The sequence below is a fragment of the Cygnus olor genome, chromosome 3 (genome assembly GCF_009769625.2).
Source record: "Cygnus olor isolate bCygOlo1 chromosome 3, bCygOlo1.pri.v2, whole genome shotgun sequence".
Classification (NCBI taxonomy): Eukaryota; Metazoa; Chordata; class Aves; order Anseriformes; family Anatidae; genus Cygnus; species Cygnus olor.
Window position 1 is genome coordinate 91703666 of NC_049171.1, and position 20521 is coordinate 91724186.

Genomic DNA, 20521 nt, shown 5'->3' on the forward strand with positions numbered 1-20521 from the left:
GGGCTTTGAGGTCCCTTCCAACCCAAACCACTCTGTGATCCTGTGATTTTCAAGCCATAGAACATCAAATGAGCTGCGTGCTGTCACGCCCAAGTCTTGTTTTCCACCTGAACGTGTCAAGCTGCCATTTTTATTGCCCTAATTGCTAAATACTCAAGGACTCAAACTACTTCATTAACAGTTTATCTAATTGCTGAGCGAGGGAGGAGAAGCCACGGCTCTACCGTGAGTTCTGGAGATGTGAGGAGAGGAAATTGTGAACTTTGTAGACGTGAGCAAAACCTCGAGCCCCGCTCAGAGCAGGACAAGTGCTTTCACCGACCGTCCCCTCCCAGCGGCGCCTCACGCGCCCGCCCGGACCGTTAACGACCGTTACAGCCCGCCGCCCGGCCCCCGCCGCTCAGCCCCGCCCCGCCCCGCCCCCTGGGGGCGGTTCCGCGGGTCCGGCCGTGAGCGGCGGGGGCTCGGCGGGGCGGCGGCGCCATGTTCCTCACGGTGGCGGCTCGTGAGTGCGGCGGGGCGGGGCGGGAGGGGCCGGGCCGGGCCGGGCGGGGCGGGGCGGGGCGGGGAGCGGCGGCAAGGCCGTGCCGTGCCGTGCCGGGGTCCCGGCTGTCAGCGGCGGTTGCAGCGTGACCTTCCCGGCCGGGCCCTGCGGCGGGACTACAGCTCCCAGCGGGCACCGCGCCGCCGCTGCAGCTCCCGGCGTGCCGCGCGGGGGGCCGCTGAGGGGAGAGCCCGCTGCTCCCTGCGGCTGCCTGAAGGGAGGGTGGGGGGCCGGGGCCGGGGCCGGGCTCTTCTCGCAGATAAACGGCGATAGGGCTACAGGGAGCGGCCTCAGGATGCGCCGGGGGAGGCTCGGGTTGGGAATGAGGAGACATTTCTCCTCAGAAAGAGCGGTCAGGCGTTGGGACGGGTTGCCCAGGGAGGTGGTGGGGTCACCGTCCCTGGGGGTGTTCAGGGAGAGGTCGGGCAGCCCGTTCCGACGCCTGAGCGCCCTTCCTGAGAAGCAGTGAGGTGTCTTCTGTGGCACTGAGTGCCTCTGTACTGCCTGTCTGACCGGGGTTATCGCAGCGGCAGGCGGTAGGAAACTGTACCCTTACATATATTGCATAATAAAAAGAAATAAAATAATAACTGTTTCTTTTTTCTTTTCTTCATGCTGAAAAAAAAAAACAAACCCACAAACAAACAGTGGCCAAGAGCAAATCAAAGTAAGTGATGTTTTACTGACCGGTCTTTGATTTCTGCTACCCCCCTGTAGCAAGTGACGTTACAAAATATCAGACCTATGTAGAATTCCTTAACATACATGACAGAATTGCAGCCCTTGAGTCTAGCTGCATCCTTTCTGTCCTTCCACACGTTTTTTTACATGGGTAGGTACAGAGTGGTGTAAAAAAAGCACTTGTGTTCTAACATTGCAGCAAAGGTAAGTCTTGTCCTATGTACTGTCGCTTACCCAAAGTGCCCTGTGCAGGGGAAGCACACCCACGGGATCTTCCTCTTGCTTACCTTTGGTGCTTTTCCAGCCAGGTAGGGCCAGCTGAGGTACCACGGGGACCTTCATGCTGTTTGCAGGCTGGACTTACGGCAGCTGCTCTGAACCTTTCTTGCGGACAGGGCACGGGAGGCTTCCCGATCGTAGCACATTGCGTGATGGAGCAGAAGGGGTGCACTCAGTACTCTGGACATCTTGATTTGCTCTTTAGTTCAGCTCAGGGGAGATGTTAGTGGGCTCTGCACAATTGTCAAGGTTTGAAACTAAGGGGTCACTTTCCAAGCACATGTGCGACAGGGAAGAGGGCAGTTTGACATCTTAGCTTTCTGCTGAAACAAACACAGCAAAGCAGGATTTTTTCTTGAGGTGAAAAATGGTATTGCTAATATAGTGCTATCTCTTTTCCTTGCCTTTTTTTTCCTGCTGTTCCTTCCTCTGTTGTGTGGTCTTGTGTATACTTCAGGAATATTTCATCTCCTTACATACATTATTTATCCTTGTGTGCTTCCCCGTTTTTATCCCCCTGTCCTGATAGCTTTCCACAGTTCTCCTCTGCCTGAGCTCCCAGTTACAGCTCTTCATTGGGCAGCAGGTTTCACGAACAAGGCGTGTTGTTCAGAAAGGACTTGGCCTGAAGTATGTGGTACTCAAGAATTTCAGTATGCCTGGTCATACTGATACCACCGATTCCCCCCAAAAGGGGAAACTGCACAGAGGCTTTGAGGAAGTGGGCCAGGTGCAGGGGAAGGAGTCCGTGTGGGTGCTGGTGCCGCACATCACACCTGCGGCAGCGTACAGGAGAGGGCAGTCACCGGGGTGATCCCTAGACGATGCTCGGGCAGTTGGTCGGAGGGAAGCTGGTGATTCCCTGTTTATGTGTACATCACAGTAAATGACATTGCAAAGCCGAAAAGGGAGAGCTCCGGAAAGGACACGGGGCAGAGCTGTGCCAGTGAGGGAGGACGGGGTCTTGCCAAGGTGAGATGTGACCGAACTGGAAGCAGGCGGATCCGGGAAAGTGAACCGAGTGCCCAGGTGCGGAGGTGTAGCCAAACCTTTATCGCAGTGGGAGAGAAAGATGTCATTTACAGATGGTTAAAGGCCTTGACCTTTCCTTTGAAATGCAGAAGGTGCCCTCGGTTTCCGGGAAGCCGTGCAGGCCTTGGAGTGGCTGCACGGTGAGAGACACGGGGCCACCGCCAGCCTGCTCCATGTGCCCAGCGTCACCCGGTGGGGAGGGGGTTCCCGCCGGCCAGGCAAATGTCAGGTCCTGCGCCTCCGCAGGGACGGAGGGCACCGAGGAGCTCTGCTTCTCCTTTCTGCGTGCCTCTTGTTCCATTCCATTGCTCCGGTTCCTCTCTGCATGTGGAAGTGATAGTCTGAGATACGGCACTATCTGCAGCCTGAACGTCTCTAACTACCATCATTCTTCCTTTCTTTCCATTATCATTTAAGCTGTAGTGACTCAACTGTGTGTTGATTTTTTTTTCTTCCTTTTTTTCTTTTTTTCCTGTTTTTTTCCTCTTCTTCTCCCTTACTCCCCCACCCTGTTTTGTGGAGGAGCTACTTCTCTCTGGGCTTGTGTACTGCTTAAGAGTTATTTACTTCAGCTTGATGCTGGAATTTATAGTTGATAGCAGGCTCTTTTTGTGTGTTACACAATAATTTTAGCATATTATTTTAAAGGTCCCATCCAGAACATCTATGCAGTTGAAATGAATTATCTTATGTGACAAATTGCTTACGCTAAAGCTTGTCCACTTGGCAGTGCCCCGCCAGACACGCGGCCGGCCGTGGCTGCGTGCTGTGCACTGATGCAGACACCTCCCTTGTGACTTCAGGTACATTCTGGTGAGGATGAAGAGCGCAGCAGAGACCGGCTACTGTTTCAACATCAGGAGACTGCGACTGCAGGACAAACTGGTCCTGCTGAGATACGATCCCATCGGTAAGGGTTTGGGGAAGAAGTCAGCCTGCTCTGTGTAAGCTGCTCTGGTTGTCTGGGGTAAAAGCTTGACAGTAACAGGATTTTTCCCATCTGAGCAGAATATGTCATAACACATTTGATACTCAGATGACTGTACAGTTGCTGTTCTTCATGACATTCCACTGGGAAGTAAACGTTACCCTCATTTTACAGATTGTGGCACTGAAACAAAGTAAGGACTTGCCCAACACTTCAGAGTCTTTGATGACAGCCATGCCACATGTCAGTGGCAAAGCAAAGTGACACAGGAGTTCTTTCATTCTGTTTCTTTGTGTGGTTTGCTAGACTGCTACCTCCAACAAGCAGACACGAAGCGTGCTTCAATAGAAATGTTCTGTTCAGCTGCCATGGGTTCTCCAGACAATAAATTTTGCCCATCACTTACAAAATGGACTTTTTCTTTTAAAGAAAGAAGCACTTCTCCTCCTCCCCGAATGATACCACTCTCTAGATAACGGTTTGTGGGTTGTTTTATGTTGCTCTGGTCCTTGCAAATTTTCTCCATTTAAGAATCTGATTTGGTGGTGAGTTACGGCACTTGACAAGATGCCTTTTACTCACAGAGCTTTTTGAAAGGTGACAGAGCTCATGTTTCTGGGGGAGGAGGCAGTCCGCAGCTAACATTATAAAGATTAATTTGGGGAAACTCTGAAACTGAACCAGATGAGGCTAGAAACTGGGGGGAGCTAGTGCAAGAAAAGAATTATTTAAACCTAGCATGAAGAGATGTATTGAGCAGCTCTGAGTATATGACATAATACATGACCAGGAGCTATGTGGTGCAGGCTTTTGTTGTTAGTTAATTAACCTTTTCATACTCAGATCTAACAGACCGGGAGCTTTATGTCAAGTGAGAGACACTACTGGGGAAACTGTATGCACTCATCAAAGTACTCCTGCTGACAGAGGCTATGGCCTTCCTTCTGAATTTCATACCCAGGGGAATCAGAGATCCCCGGGATTGTTCCCCGAATAAGAAAATGTTAACTTAGTGTTCCCTTTACTGCACGAGAACGTTGTGCAAAATGTACCTCCAGGAGCTTCGCGACTTGCGGGATATGTGAAGACTGGAGAGCTCAGGCTACGTAGTGCTTCTGTTGCAGAACGTGTAGTAGGTTGTTGAAGTAAGAAATTGGAAGTAATTAAGAAAAAAAGCTCTGATCTTTGTAGCCTATACTAGAACACAAGTGAGAAATTGATGTGAGAAAGTGCTGCATGTGTGAAGGGAAGTAAATTTGAGTCTAGATACCAACTCACATCAGGAATATGTTAGGAAGCATTTTCACTTGGCATGCATTTTCACCTTATGTTTTGTACTTTTCAAAAACCTGGGCCCTCCACAGAATGAGTTTGGTGAAGTAGTGGCAGTAGTGCCCAAGTTTCACTACCTCCTAACTGCAACAGCAGAATGTGTTACTAAGTTGGAGGATTTCTTAAAGCGAAACTTTTATGTGGAAGGAGCGATTTTGTTACTGTGTGGATTGCCCTTGCATCACTTTCAAAGGAATGAATATTGAAGTTGAATCGGAGCGGTGGTGCTTTTCAGATGGCCCTGCAAAGCTTTGTCCGCATTCTTTCAGTAACGCGTCGACTGTGCTTAGCCTGTAGCCGAGCTGACTTTGCTAACATCTGCATCAGGTGTTGCAGACAGGCTCTGTTTCACTTTCCAGTCGATCTGTGAGACTGCCTGGATCCAGCTTGTCATCTGTAGTTGTTTGGGCTCTGGAGCTGGAGAGTAGTAGAAAGCCGTAAGAACCTATTTTTGTCCCTACATCAAACAGCTGTGACTCAGAATAGTCACACACAGCAGCTGGTGAATGTTTTCAGCCACTTAAATCCTGATGGTTATTTTCACGGAGGTAAAAGGGACCTCTTAGGAGCTAAAAATTACATGTGGTAAAGCGAAAGCACTGCTCAACTCCTTCAGGAGCTGGTTAACAGCAGCGCTGCGCCAGCCGTGGTTGCTCCACGGTCATTTCAGCAGCGAAGGCAGCCAGGAGAAAGGGATGTAGGCTTGTTGAATTGGGTCTTAACACTTCAGGGTTCTTAATAGATTTTTTTTTTCTTCTCTATAGCGAAACAACGTGTCCTCTTCACAGAGAAGAGAAAAATCCGCTCTATCTGAACAATGACTGCGCTTGATTTATGCACGAGGAGAGGATGGTTCGGGGGGAGAACCGGGTGAATGCTGATTCAGAAATCCTGCAGCATGGGCTGAAAAGAGAGGAAATGAACTGGGATCACCGTCTCCTGTGATTTGAAGGCCATTGTGAATAAAACAATGTAGAGAGAGAAAATTCTTCATGTCTGGACATAGATCATCACAGTAACATTTATTTATCTTTTGAGTTATTTTTACAGTACTCAATTAAAAAAAATTAAATAGCAAATCCCATTGTCTGTGTTTTCCATTGTGAAAGAGGCTGTAATCTTCAAAGGAACTATTGTTTTATAAGGCAATAAAAATTAACATTTTCCACAGCAGGAATTCAATGGCAGGATCGCAAGTTTTTCTAACCTACCAGCCGCAGATTCAACAGTAGTGACCACGATGTGGTTTCATTCCTTGGAGGGGCAGCGCCGCGCCAGCTCCTTCCTGGGCCAGGAAGGAGAAGTGGGAACCTGGTGGAACAAGATGTGCTGGTGGATAAAGCCGTGAGCAGGGCTAATAGGGCTGTAGTGCTTCAGGCCAGGTAAGCAGGCCGGGTTTTTAACTTCTAGATTTTTACTGAATGTGAGGAAAGTAGGTTGCCAAATCTCTGACAGGATTTGCTGGAGGGTTTTCTCTAGCTGTCCCACCTCTGTTTAGGGCAATACAGCTCGACACGTATTTCAGAGTCAGCTCAGCAGCATTCTCAGCCCCCTTCCCATACGAAGGACCCTATGTGGGTGGGCAGGCTGCAGAGCACGGTGCTGGCATCGCCCCTCGAGTTCTGATAAAATCAGGTCAAAACGTTACCAGGGGCCCAATACCCTCCAGACGTGCTGCTGTGAGCTCTGCCTGTATCCCGTGCAGGATGGTGTGCTGGGGGATGGCCACAGCCCGGTGGCTACGTGTGGGGCCAGAGAGAGCTGCTGTGCTGTGTCTGAAAGATAACCAGCCTGCCCCATCTTTACAACCGTAGAACAGGAGCTAACAGGATTCCTCAAATGAGAAGCAAAGAGATTTTCCTGCTCTTTCCAGTCAGTGGAGGGGAACGTCTGTGCAGTCGGGAGAATAATGCAGTCTGGGATAAGATAAAATCAGTACATTGAGCTAGACAATATCAATTAGAAAAGGTCCTGAGGCAAGTCCTTCCTGTAAGGATACGAAGATTGTGTCCCCGATGCCTGGACGCTCACTGAGGCAACACAGTTAGACTTCCTGACCACTTCCTCCATGGGTAGCTTGGGATAGTAAGCCATGTAGAAGGCGAGTGCTCCCACAAAACTGTCTCCAGCTCCCTAGAATAAAATAACAAACAAGTTAGAGCCTCCTCGCGCAGGGGAGCGATTCAGATGTGTTTGCTGGAAAGACGAAAGTTGCAGCACTGATTGCAGGAGTCAGGAAATTGTTTGGGAGTAGAGTTCAGTTCACTTTTCCATGCCTAGGAAATGCTGCAGTTTTAAAGTCTAGCCATAATACTATCTTTATGCCCCACTGTTCAATCAAGGTACGTGCCATAAGATGGCTTAAAGAAAAAGAAAGGCAAGTGTGCTACAGCTCGGCTACCGTGCTGCTATAAACACTGCTTTTGAAACTTCCTGTTGTTGGAATGTCGATTTTGATTTCTCAACCTGAAGGTTTCATTAAAGCTATTTTTCTCTCATTTAACTTCTGTTTTTCATAAAGGGCAGTGGTAGAAGGGACAGAGAAAAGGGGAAAAATGTGGCTTGTGGTGTCTGTAAATTCCTAGTCACAGAATGATACATTTTGATGCCTCCAGACCTTAGCTGTTTCTCATTAAGAAGGTCCCGCTAATGAAGGTCTACACTGTGTCTATCATGTAAGCCACTCTTATTCCTGGGGTGAGCTTTGCCACCTGCGCAGAGTTTGACTACAGGGGTTGAAGGACAGTGCCGTTCAGCTTGGGCTCTGGCAGCTCTCGAGCCTCCAGTCCCCAGATCTTGTCACTGATGAGAGCTGCCCCGAGTTGTGCTCTGACCAGCAGGGGAAGACAACTGTTTGCCTCTCAAATGTTTTTTAACAATAACTCTTGTTTTACGATGCTCAGGGCTCTATAGCGCACTGAACAACTGGCAAAATGAATCACTTTTAACTCGACTGGCACATTTCATTCCACAGCGTCCCTTCCCGCTCCTTCTCTAAAGCTGGCTGGATTTCTGAGGCCAATTCTCAGTGGTATGGTGAAGCTCGTTCTCAGGTCCTTTTCTAAAGCATACTTTTATACCAGGAAAAGTGTTACACTGTACACATGGCTAATATCTTACTTATCTGAGAAGCTGCATATGGACTAGCTCTGCTAAGGGGTTTGCCTCTGTAGTTGTAATAAACACTTCTGAGGATACAACAGGCCCCAAGAGTCATGGGGCAAGAGCAAAGGGCCTGGAAAAATGCAATTAAGTGAACCGAGCAAAACTTCTAACTGGAAATTACGGAGAGGAAGTAATTTTCCAATTCTGAGTTCTAGTGGTTCTCACTGTTACACTCACGCGCACCATAAAATCGGCTGTATGTAATATCTTTCCTGAAAAAACAACAAAAAATACCATAAAACCCACCACCCTTTCCACAGAAATCTGTATAAGCAGCTGATAGGGCAGAGCACGGCCGTGAAGGAGCCCCGATGAAGCGGGTGAGTGTGGGTACGCGTTGCCCCCAGCCACGCCGCGCTCCCCTCGCCCAGCCCTGCGCAGTGCCGTCTGCCTTGCTGGTCCAGCCAGGGAACTCCCCTCTTAACGCTCCAGGCCTGAATTTTGGATGCTGTCCGCTCTCGCCTCGACAAACACCAAGTCAATAAGCGAAGCTCCTGCGGCAGCAGCTGTTCCAACACCCCGTGCGGCTGGGCAGAGCCGGGGCAGGCTTTTATCGAGGTCTCTTGGGCCTTTGTCTCTCCCCCGCTTCCCAGAGCGCTCCCACAATGGCAGGTGGAGCAGCAACAGGTGACTGCTGGTTAAGCATTGCCAGTAGCTTTTGTCTGATGCATAATACAAAAATCTTTGGCCCATCTCAGAGTTTATAATCTAATCGGCGCGCGATTAATTATTAAAGTTACTTTGGCACTGCTGTTACAGACAGAAGTCAAATTTCAGCAAGCAGATCTGTTACGCCGCAGGGCTAGCAGGAAGGGCTCGTCGTTTTTACACGAAATGCTTTTCACACAGTTGATTACCGGGCAACGCAAGCGGCCAAACATTGTTTTAATGAGGAATACTCTCAATATCCGGTGTCAAATGCACAAACTACACGTGGCGGCAGCACGGGATGGAATCTTGTCTTTTTGATCATTTTTGTTAATGGAGATAACTGAATGCCACCCCAAATAATTGCTTCACTCTGGAGCAACGGAAAACTAACAGCACATAGGTATGCCTTAGTTTAGGTGACAGTGAGAGGGAACCCAAATTCTCCTGGCAAAGTCACGGTGGCCGTGGGATGGTACTAACTGACTGCAACGATGGAAAAGGGGACGAGCAGCAGACTGCCATGTAGAATGGAAAAAGGCGTCCTTGTATTTTTTTTTTCAAGAGAAAAGATTATGGGATGATCGGAGAGTACACAAAAGGATTTGATAAAAGTAAATTTTGGCTGAAATCTTTACTTTCCATAGACAGACTGAAGCAGTATCTCTAAAGCTCAGCTACTACAGACCCCAGGGATATCATAAATTCAGTTGTTAGTAAGTCAGCATTTTCTGTGGGGGGTGGTTTCAGTAGAGGAGCTCCTGCTCCAAGAACAGCGGCATGTATCAGACTGATTACATAGATACCCTGTTCAGCCTTGCCTCTGGTCTGTGCAGACGCGACTGATCAAACACAACGTCGAGAGCAACAGCAGAACTGATTCGGCTGCAGAAAGAAGTATTTTTGGCCTACAGAAACAGACCGTCCCTCCTTGGTAGGGTGGATTAAACTATGTGGAGTTCGGTGGATTCAGAAAAGGTCAACACAGAGCAGGAGGAACTGGCTCGGAGTAAAATCAAGATTAGCTTGCTTAACTCTGGATTAGCAAATACTGGGTTTATACTTAGCTGTTCCAAAACATGCTACACGAAAAAAATACAACATACTCTGCAAGAATAATGATTTTGAAAATGAGCAGGAAGACGCATTTATCCCACCCACTGACAAACTACAAACACAGGATCTGTAATATTTTACATTCTTCAGCATTTGTCTTCCAGGAATCCTAATACATTGCAGACTTCGAGATAATCCCCATATCCTTGAGTGCCTGGAGACAATTCATTCCGTAATTGTAAAAATATAACTTGCTTAACCTTTCCGTAAAGCAAGAGATGCTAGTTTGTATGAAATGAAATAAAGAATTAGATCAAAAAAAAGTTGGTCTGATATGGTGTGACTAGTTCTAAAATGCAAATATTACGGTCTTGACTAAGTTTTATGGTTTTGCAACAGTTTTTAAAACCTATTTATATGCTGAGCCACTAGTCTGGAAGGTCCTTGTTTTCCTCTGTGTCTGGAAAAGGGCATTTTTGTTTATTACAATCCAGCACTGACTGAGATTCTGTGACTCTAGAGAAGAGAAAACCCACGAAAACACTTCTATTTATACCTTAGCTTTTGTTAGCCCTGATTTGTCAGAAGCTGGTTCACAACTTTAGTCTAACTATTTTTATACGATGCTACCCTGAAAAGCTTTTTATGGAAAGTGCTTTGTAAGTGGAAACTATATTGTTCACCAGTCTTTCCAGCAAGTAAAGTGTTTTTCAATCAGTCATGCCCAGCATAATAGGATGCATTTCACTTATACAATAAGATGACTTGTTCACCAGAAATATTTGGAGGCCAAGAGGCAAAAGCTACAGCTCACAGTCTTGTTGCAGTTGCGCTGCCTTTTTTCAGGGTGACCTCTTGCTCACCCTTTGCCCTCCCAGCCTGTCCTCCTGGGGAAGAGTAGTGGCAGCAGTGCAGGAATCGGAGCAGGGGCTGGCTCCTGAAGCCTTGACCTTGTTACTGAACCTCAGAAAACTTTCCTCGGATGATTCTTCCAGAAGTCGCAGTCCACGTGCACTCTGTATGTTAAATGGATTCATTCAGTTTAAGACGTTGTAAGCCTGTACTGCCTGTAACTATAAACTCTTCATTTAGTGAGTAAATCAAAACAGCAATCCAAAAGCTGTCAAAAACTGCATTCTAACGTAGGATCAACTTTACTTCTTGCAATGATGTTTACAGTCTCCTAGGAGTTTTCACAGCAGCACACAAACAAATGCAGCCCGGGGATTACACGGACTTAGCGCAGCCTAAATACACGGCCGTACAGAGATGCCCAGCTCCAACAAAGGCCTTGGAGAATTCCTGCTTTATTTCTATCAGTTCACAACGCTGCGGCACTGGATTATGCCGAGGGTGACACCCCTCTGTGTCACATCTGCTCAGTGCTCCTTGTTGCCTGCCCTGGACCCAAACTACAAGTTACTCCACATAACAGAGAAACACCCGTCCGCAAAGACATCTCCGTGGGAGCAGGGAAAACCTCTGTCTCCACGCAGGAACCATGGGGCTGGGCTTTGATGGTTACTTGTAGAAGCAGGGAAGCGTTTCCAGCCTTCGGGATATGTTCAGAAGCTCTTGTGCCAAGGGGGTCTATGTCTCAGCTGAGAGAGAATTTCAGATGAAATGCTCAGGGAGCAAAGTACCCCTTGGTAATGGTGGCTGAATCACTCATACGGCATTTTGGGAGGGTTTCTATGATTTCCTTCTCCCTAAAACACTCTATGTTTATCCCTTATGTGATGGAGAACTGTTTATTTCCAGAAATAGTACTGGCTGCTTTTTGATTTTTTTCATTTATTTGCCTGTGCAATACTTTTTTGTTTGATTGGAGGGGCGGGGGGCTTAATATTTTTTCCCCGATTTTTGCTTATGTTTCACTGGAGAGATATTCTGGCAGACTGAATTAAGAGAGTCTTTAAATTAAGCTAACTGCACTGTCTCGAAACTGTCTTGAAATTAAAGTCATTTGACTATCGTCAAACAATCTCCCAAGCTTGAGGCCTAACAAGGACTACTACTCCCGTGGTGTCTGGGGTGCCTGGACCCACATGGAAGGGTTTCTGTCTTTGTAGGGAGCCCCACAGACGCTGGTGGGGTTCCGTCCAGCTGTGCTCACAGGGCCAGACTCCTAGTCCCAAACTTCTTAAGCCTGAAATGCCAGAAATTACAGAGAGCTTTTCCACTAGCACAGTTATTCCTGTATCTGTGCATGGAGTTTTGAGCTAGAACAAAAAGATAAGAAGTCCTTAGAATGGAACTACTACCTTTTGCAATAAGATAAGAAGTCCTTAGAATGGAACTACTACCTTTTGCAATAAAAAAAAAAAAACAACAAATGAGCTTGAAACACACCGCAGGGCCCACCTTGTTAGGTTTAACCTAGGCTTCTGCAGCAGCACAGACTGGGAGCACAGCAAAGCTGCTCGTGTTGAAGAGAAAGAAGTGCTGGGAGACGCGCTCTGTGCCTCAGACTTTTAGGGTCTGGATCATGACCGCGTTTCTGCGCTCAGTCCGTGCTCTGGTAGCGGGGCGCTTCTGCAGCCTTGTCAGGAAGACGAGCTCCAACGTGCCTGCAGCCAAAGGAAAACGCAGAGAGCAAATCCCTGCCAGTGGAGCTGGCCTGGTCCTTTCTTCCTGCCCTCTGCCCTTCCCGTCTGATGTGGTCTGTGCCCCCAGCCCACGGCTCGGGGGATGGTTACGCCCCACCATGCCCCTTCCTCCTGGCCCCGTGCAGAAGGGCTGCGCTCAGCCGCAGCTCCGACACCACGGGAGGGGTAAGCTGACACATTTTGGGTTGTGCTCGCTGCAGGCTGACAGTGCACCCTTACTCCCAGTGATTCAGACTGCAGTTTCAGAACAGACTGGAGCCGAGTCTGAACGGCTCAGTCCCTACACATATCTTATCCTGGTCTCATGCTTCCACGCGCTCCCCCACCTCAGGCCTTGCGCTTGTGCAGCCCGGCGGTGAGGCGGAGCAGCTCCCCCAGCCGCCGAGGGCTAGGCTGGCCAGCACTGACCCAGAAACACTCGTTTCCACCCAGCCCAGCAAGCTGCTGGATTCCCACAGCACGGCCAGGCCAGAGCAAAGGAGAAAGAGGTTAGAAACACTCCTGTCAGCAGCAGCGTGATCTTGAATCAGCTCGAGCCAACTGCGAAACCTCACCCTCGGTCAACACGAAGCAATTCATTAACTCAGCCGCGTATCCAAGCCCTAATGCTCCGGCTCCTCGGCCACGCGGGGAAAGCCGCCTGCTCGGCTCCCCCCCTCGCGCTGGGGCTCAGGCTGGAGGGATGAGGAACGATCGCGTTTCCTTTCTGTATCTTTTCCAGCCTGTTCTGGGAAGCTGTGGGAAGGAGCAGTCCCTGCCTTTCTTGCATCGATGTTGCCGTGCACTTGCATGGGCACTGCGTGGGTCCTGAACAAGGGCGGCACGGCGTCCAGCCCTTCACAGGCCTTGAGAACTTCGAGGTAACCCAACGGCACCCACTGCAGGCTCTCCGTTGGGAAACATCAAAACCAAAGCACACCACACGACGCTTCGCATCAGCCGTCAGGAATTTTTACCCACTTCCTGACAGATTTCCTGATGGTTCATTAACAGTGATTAATCGGCCTGACCGTTAACCCCCTGCATTCCTGAGAGATTAATCTCGATGCAAGGCCTCCTGCATACATTTTCTTCCCTTTCTGAACCATCCTACTACATTTAGTTATTTGCTGCTTCTAAAAAGATCAGAGGCAAGCATTACAGATGCATGAATTCCCCTGGAAAGTTATCTGGTTTGTGGTGAAGGCTGGAAATAAAACATACAACATTCACAACTCCGCAATTTTTATATGCCATCTAAAAAGCACAGCTGAAAGTAGAGATCTGGTAACATCAGACAGTCCCACTCTGCATGTTCAAAGCCCCTGTACAGCAGCTGTTTTGGAGGTAGGTAATACTGCTCTCATTTCACATGACGGGAAACGAACTGAAGTCAAGAAGAAGAATTTTAGGGACACCCACTTGGACACATCTGCGGGCTGAACTCGGAGGTCCTGATCAGCACGGACTATAAGAGGAGCCCCACGATCTACCCATCCTTTGAAAATGAGGCACAGCCTGGGAACCCCAAATGTGAGGCATCCAAAACTAGTAAGTGGACCTCCTTTCTCCCCCGAGTTGCCCGAAGCTCTGCTAGGCTCTCAGTCAGGACCAGAACAGAGCAGCTCCTGCCTCGCTGCTTACAAGAAGAGCACTGCAAGGTGCCTGCGAGGTGATGGCTTTCTCTCAGTGCACACTGATGAAACCTGGGAGAGAGGACGGGAGAGCTGCCTTGTGCCAGGGAATTGTATTCCGGTATGTCACTCAGCACCGGGGAAGAAAGCTATTCTGTGTCACAAGCCAACTCCAGGAAGCCAACAAAGTATTCACCCACAGGGAGCACTCTGTTTTCTGAATCATCAAAACAATTCAGTGTGGTGATGCTCGTATAAACTCCTTTCAACTCCAGATAGCATTAATGGGAGGTGACAAAGTTCTTTATTACACAACGGAGTAAGCACACCGAACCAGGATTCTCAGCTCTGCCTTGACAGCAATGGCTCCGTGTTGCTGAACCTGTGAGATTCCCATCAACCAGACAATTCACCACTACTCTGACTCCTACGCACCACAGCGATTCGGGTATTTTGGCAAGGACCATTTCTATTCAGGATACACTTCTGTGTAAGTTTCCAGTTCAAGCTTCAGTTAGCTTTTGCCTTGGTGCCTGCTTCTTCCTTGGTCTCACAGCTGAGCTATGATCTGTGACCTCCTTTCATTTGAACTGGAAGTTTGTACCTAACAGAGAAACTGAAAAACAGCAAAGGAAACCCTCCGCGAATGTTTTTTTTTTTTTTTTTCTTTTTCTCAAGTACATATAGGAAGCTTATGACATATAAAACACAGTGCTGCGAAACTCTCCTTACACGTCAGCTCAATCCAACTCTCCCCAGTGGCACTCTTGCAAAGAACAGCAGATACAGCAAGACGTGTCAGCAACAGGGACACACGCAGACATTGCTGCTGACGGGAAGGAGACGGCCTTTCGGCTGAGCGTGCTACCGGAGCTGTCGATACCTTTCCCAAAGTTTGAGCTGGGGTGGAAGCAGAGCCGTGCTGGAAGCTCAGCACTAAATATAGCGGCTCCTCAGGATGAAGGCTGATTCGTACCTCTCCAACTGGTTTGTCAAGCCTCAGCAACACGCGGCTACTCTCCTGCTCTAATCACAAGCTCCACTTACATCACTTCCTTGAGAAGCACTTCACTCCCTTCATTATTCACACCACGCTCGCTCGTGCCAACTCGTAATTTCTTCCCAACAAAGCTCACGCTTAGATGTTAATTCACCAATTTCAGTTAATGAGCAGATGAAACTAGAGCCCAAGCCCTGCCCAGACCACATCACATCACTCTGATAGTACGCTGCAAAGACTGGCAGTGGGTTTCCCCACTGAGCTCCCCAGCTAGGAGAGAACCAGCCAAATTGTCCCCAGCTGTGTCACCCAGTGTCACGTCAGGGGCTGACGGGACCTCGGGACCCCACAATCTAACAGCCAGCTCAGACGGGGGAAATCTCCTTGCTGGGCATTTCACTAGCCACATGAGTGTTTTTTTTCTCTCAAACTGAGGGAAAATGCCAAAAGTCTCTTAGTGATCCCATGTAATCTGACGAGATGCACTCAGAATGACACAACTGCCATCTCGCCTGGAATTGATCAAAAAAACATTCTTTTTTTGCACGAAAGCTCCATATGCTCGAATGCCTCTTTCAAAACCACAGTATCTAGCCTTTGTTGGCTGGCCACTGCTCCCGCCTACCTCTGAACTACATATCCTGGAAAAAAAAAAACAAACCCAAAACTTCAGGAGTTTTTTTGTCTGAGCTCACTCTCGCATTGTCCTCTTGCCAACTCCCCACATTCTTTTTCCTACCAAGTTTGCCTGAGCTTTTTGACGAGCTCTCTAGTTGCATCTCCCCGCTGGAAGTTCAGCAAGATGTGACCCACAAGCCAGAACTGCTGCTCTGCTCCCTGCTACCCATTCTGCTGTCCTTCACGTGCGGGGCACAGGGGCAGAAAACGGGGCTCCCCGCTTGCTCATGGCCTTCAGCAGTAGGTTCCCTGTAAAGGAACCTTTGCTGGGTCTTTCCTGTAACATGTGGGTCTTTCCAACAAACGTACTGCCCCCTTAATGGGTTCAGCAACAGACTCTTAGATACCAGGAATGAGGCACAAACTTCCAGAGACTTTCCTTACCTTTTCCCTGTATTTCTGGATCTGTTTCTACTTTCAAAATAATAGAAATAATACACCTTAGAGTCCTTTTGGCTGGTGACAAACATTGCTGCCAGAATTTGGGAATCTGCTTTTCTACAGCTGAGTTGTTCTAGAGCAGCTGATTTTACATCTAGATGTCTATCTACACACAAGAAAACTCAAAACAAAACCCTGAGGGCAGTGACAAAATCATTATGGTCAACTGAAAACTGTCCATTAAACACATTACCATATGTTACTGCCATCATTCACCAAAACTTATGTTTTTAGCTTCCTTTCATTTGCCTAGCTTAAGCTATAACATGCATTCTGCCCCCTGGACAGGCTACAAAGGACTGATTCCTTTACCCTTGATAAGAAACAAACCCGGCATTTTCTGTGGTTAGAATTTGCAAAAGCAAGAAGCCCGATTTCCCCATTATTCTCATTTCTCTGTTCTTGTTCTTTTGAAAACCTAATTATGCAATATCACTAATCCAACGCAAACCTTTATGGTTTATGGAGTGACCAAAATTACTTACCAGAGAAAAAAAAAAAAACTGTTGGGGGAAATCAGGTCTTAGGTCAGTATGAACATTGCTGCAATTGGCACTTCTGGGTAACTAAGTAGGCCAGGGACTCTGGAGGCAGGTTTGCCTTCCCTCTCATGACAATCAGAGCCAATGTGGACAAACTGAGAAGATGAGGAGTTGATGTCCTACAACCAGGATAATATCTGGTTGTGCAGGGAGCAGCTCTAAAGAAGAAAAGGAGGCATGAGACACTTGTAGACTAACCATAAATGCAAGAGGTAAAAAACGACGAGTCGTTATGCCAAGAATATGCTGCACTATTACACAGTGGTTCACATTTTCAACTTCCTACGGCACAGGCCAGAAAAAGATACTTGGGAAGGTGACGCTCTGGATGTGCCAGAAGCGCCAGCTTCCAGCAGCTATTTTTAACTGCAGGAATTTAATTAGAAAGGATGGCTGCACACGGTTGGTCTTCCTTCCTCTCCATTCTTTGTGCAGATCAGATAGCCCAGTATGTGCCATTACAATGGACAATGTCTCGTGTGCTGGTGTTGATGGCGCAGTATCTGCGCTGAGCACAGGGTGAACTGCATGTCCAGGACTGAATTTTCCTGAGAACATCCTTTCGGTGGAGACCCCGTGTTGGCTTCACCATAAAGACAAGGAGAGGAGAGCAAATCAAGAAAAGGGATGTGGCACGTTCTGCTGCAATGTTTTTGACTTGTTTTACAAGCCATAGCTAGCCCGAGAGAAGCAGTAAAAGATTTCCTAATCAGTTCTCAACCCGTATAAATTATACCACTGCTTCATTTATGAAAGCAGCCCAGAAGTGAGATGGCACAAAGACAGCTTCAAGACATTTTGGAATTCAGCTTCCTCAGCCCTCATCAGAATGTAATCTCAGGCCCAAATCTCAGCCCTGATGCCGATTGCTTCTTGCCTTCCGGCCCCCACAACAAATGTTTGGGTTGGTGCATAACTGCTGCCAGTATCCCTACTTTTTCTTTTCCAGACTCACCAGTGGGTTAACCTCCATACTGGAATATTTCTCAATATGACAGCAGTGGAGCCAAAGCACCTGTCCATAGTATTTTGCCACAAACCCCCTGCAGCCTCCTCAAGAAGCATCCGATGCAAAGCAGCTAGTGTGTATTTTCTCATTTATGTGCACATCTATGATGACATCCAGTTCTAGTAACGAGACAGATGATATCCTGACAACATTTTTTCTCCAGGGCTAATTTCCTTTGAAGAGAAGCACAGACAAGAAGTTACGGTTTTATCAAGGGAAGCAGGTTTGCATGCCACGGCCCAGCCAGTCCCTGTGTGCTTTTGTTCCCCATCTACAAAACCGAGGTAAGAATAGTACTTGACCTTGTGCTGCGAGTACAGAAGTAGCAAACAATGTAAGGTGCTTATCAACTTTATGTATATGTGTACATGCATACTGAACAAATCTGTAGGACACAATGGGACAAGATGTGATGACCTGCTACTGATGGTTTGTTCCTTGGCAGCAAAACCAAGTAATTTTTGGTATCACTACAGTAACTGAGACAGAAATTCAGTTTTACTATGAGGTTTTTGTTGCCTGGCACTCTGCAATCTTAGAAAACTAAATATTGGTTTTAATCTTCTTTTCTAGTCTACATCTTCATTAAGTATCCCCTTGTAATTTAAAGCAATTTGTGGCAAATGCTAATACTGCTTTGGGCCCACTTCTCCCTGTCAGCTGTATCTCTGTTAAATTATGCATTTCCATCTGGAAAGAAAACCATACAGGACTGTAGGCTCTCTTCCACTTAGAGTCAGGAATGGAGAGGGATTTAATTAGATGCTCCGTGGTTGAGAAAAGGACTAGAGCAAAGCCTGGGTGGTCTGTGGAATCTTCCACTGGAAAACAAGGCTGCAAATTGCTCGGTACAAGCCTGCTTCTGTTTGCTCATTTTGTTTACATTGTTTGTACTTACAGATTAAAATAGACAGTTACTAGGCAGATAAACAGTGATTCCTCCCATGACAATGTTGTATAGAAGTTCGGCGAGCAGCATTGGACAATATATGTCGGCGCTTCATTTTTGGCTATGGCACCCCAACTCCTTACGTAACTTGAAGCAGAATGATTTTTAGCCAGTGCCTCAAAGCAGCTAATTGCTAACATTTCCAGTCCCATCCTTCCTATCTGTAAAATGGGGATAATACAGCCTTCTTCTCTCACTGGGAAAGAGAGAGCATCCAGCTTGCAAAATAGCTCTCCACCTCTTATCTGGCGGTCAAGGCAGATGGACCCAACACATGCAGTTCCTCTTGTCACCGGATACCTATACACACTTAGGCCACCGACCAAGTCTTCAAAAGCTGAAGTGTGTTTAGCAGGCCTGAATCAGAAGCAGAAAATTGTGATGAGCCAAGCAACTCTCATCTGCACTTAACTGTGAGTCAACTCAAATGTAGTGATTTCAGTCATGTGCCCTTTCACAGTTCAGCTGAACTTCAGAAAATAATAGATGCAGCTTTAAATAGATTTACAGTGCAGATTGCTGATTTGAGTGTCTGGCAGATTAATTTATTCCTCATGGTTTTTCTGTTCCAGAATTCAATGGATTCCATATTTGTAAACGAGGGAATGCAGAGGACTAAGTCAGAAAGTGGGCTATGACTGGAACCAGGCTTATTTATTAACCTATTTTGGTTGCACGTTAAAGAAAGGAAGCTATTATGCTGTTGGTTTGTGGGATGCTAATGGGCACTCTGGGCATAATTACACTGTGCTGGTGCGTGAATAAACCCCACTGATAGATAAGTTTTTCACCCGAAAGTAACCTTTTCTCTTTCCTTGAAAAGGGAAGATAAAGAAAAAAGAAAGAAAGAGAAAGACAAAGGAAAATGAAGAAGGAAAAGATGAAAAAGAAAAAAGAATGAGAATAAAAAGAAAAAAGGAAGTAAAAAGAAAAAAATAAGAAAAAGGGAAAAAGAAAAAGGGAAAAAGAAAAAGTGAAAAAGGGAAAAAGAAAAAGGGAAAAGAAAAAGGGAAAAGAAAAAGAAGAAATAAAAAGAAGAAGAAAAAAAAAAGAAGAAAAAAAAAGACCTTGTCCTTTATGGTCACTTTACTCCTTCCTACTACATCTTTGGGTAGGAAGAGGTTAAACACCCAACAACATTTTTCTCTTCTGAGCAAGTTGCAGAACTGTACATCAGACACATTGTCTGCCAAATGCTTCATTTACTACCAGCTGCATTTTTACTTTGTTGAGAGATAGCTGAAATAAAATCACTGTTCTTTGTGCAAACGGCATGCTAAATAATGTATGGCTACAAGATTATTAAATAGCAAAGGCATTTGATAATATTAGAGTCAACCACAAGTCCCACTTCTGCTGATGCACAGAATTTTGAGTAATTAGTCATTACACGGAGTGTTGTATTTATATCCCCTTGAGCCTCAGACGTTAGGCCACAAAGTCAGGAGACAAAGAATTGCTGTTATTAGGAGGACTGTTTTGGATTTATTTATATTCTAAGGCTTTATTTCAGTGTCCACTTCACTCCTCTGGCTCAGGCTTCCTCCAAACCAGAAGATACAGCTAAGTCAGAGAATTTTAGTGTAAACCATATTTTTACAGACAAGACCTCTCAACTTCAAGCAAAAGAACTTCAATGAGTTTGTAAAGCCCCCAGAGAAGCACAAGTGGCCTGAGGTTAAATGACAAGCCTGGGAAAAAGGCCTCCTAGGTTCTGTCCTGATCTCTAACAGACTCCTCATGGTTTACATGCACTACATTAATAGCAGCTCCAATTTATGGATAGATAAATTGGGATACAAAGAAGACAAGTAACTCTTCCAGGGATTTACAGCAAGTCTTTGGCAGAGCCCTGCAACTCTTACTCAGTCCTTTGTTCAAATCGTTAAACCACACTGCCTTCTTTAGACCACAATTACTGCACAGGCCTGAACACTGTGACATATCTAAAATTATATAGCTGTACACTTATATGAGGCTCTTTTAAAATAAAGATTGTATAACATCTTCAGAGT

At 46.8% G+C, this 20521-nt stretch overlaps 2 protein-coding genes across 2 annotated transcripts in view; one reads left to right on the forward strand and one right to left on the reverse strand.

The window, feature by feature from the left end:
- The first annotated feature begins 394 nt into the window (after nt 1-394).
- On the forward strand, nt 395-5875 carry MRPL33 (mitochondrial ribosomal protein L33). The gene is made up of 4 exons (XM_040551421.1): nt 395-505; nt 1193-1211; nt 3340-3446; nt 5561-5875. Exons 1-4 carry the CDS (start codon nt 484-486, stop codon nt 5608-5610), a joined length of 198 nt encoding a protein of 65 aa, XP_040407355.1. The 5' UTR covers nt 395-483; the 3' UTR covers nt 5611-5875.
- Nucleotides 5800-20521, reverse strand: part of RBKS (ribokinase) — a 68017-nt gene continuing 53295 nt past the window's right edge. Inside the window, exon 8 of the mRNA XM_040551418.1 lies at nt 5800-6929. Within this exon, the coding sequence (XP_040407352.1) occupies nt 6756-6929 (174 nt within the window). The 3' untranslated portion in view covers nt 5800-6755. The remainder of the gene's footprint in view (nt 6930-20521) is intronic.

What these genes read in the sequence shown, in the direction of transcription:
- MRPL33 (XM_040551421.1), top strand. Translation starts at nt 484, where the DNA reads ATGTTCCTCACGGTGGCGGCTC. An exon ending in GCTGAGATACGATCCCATCG is followed by an intron (nt 3,447 to 5,560) that starts GTAAGGGTTTGG and finishes TCTTCTCTATAG; the next exon opens with CGAAACAACGTGTCCTCTTC.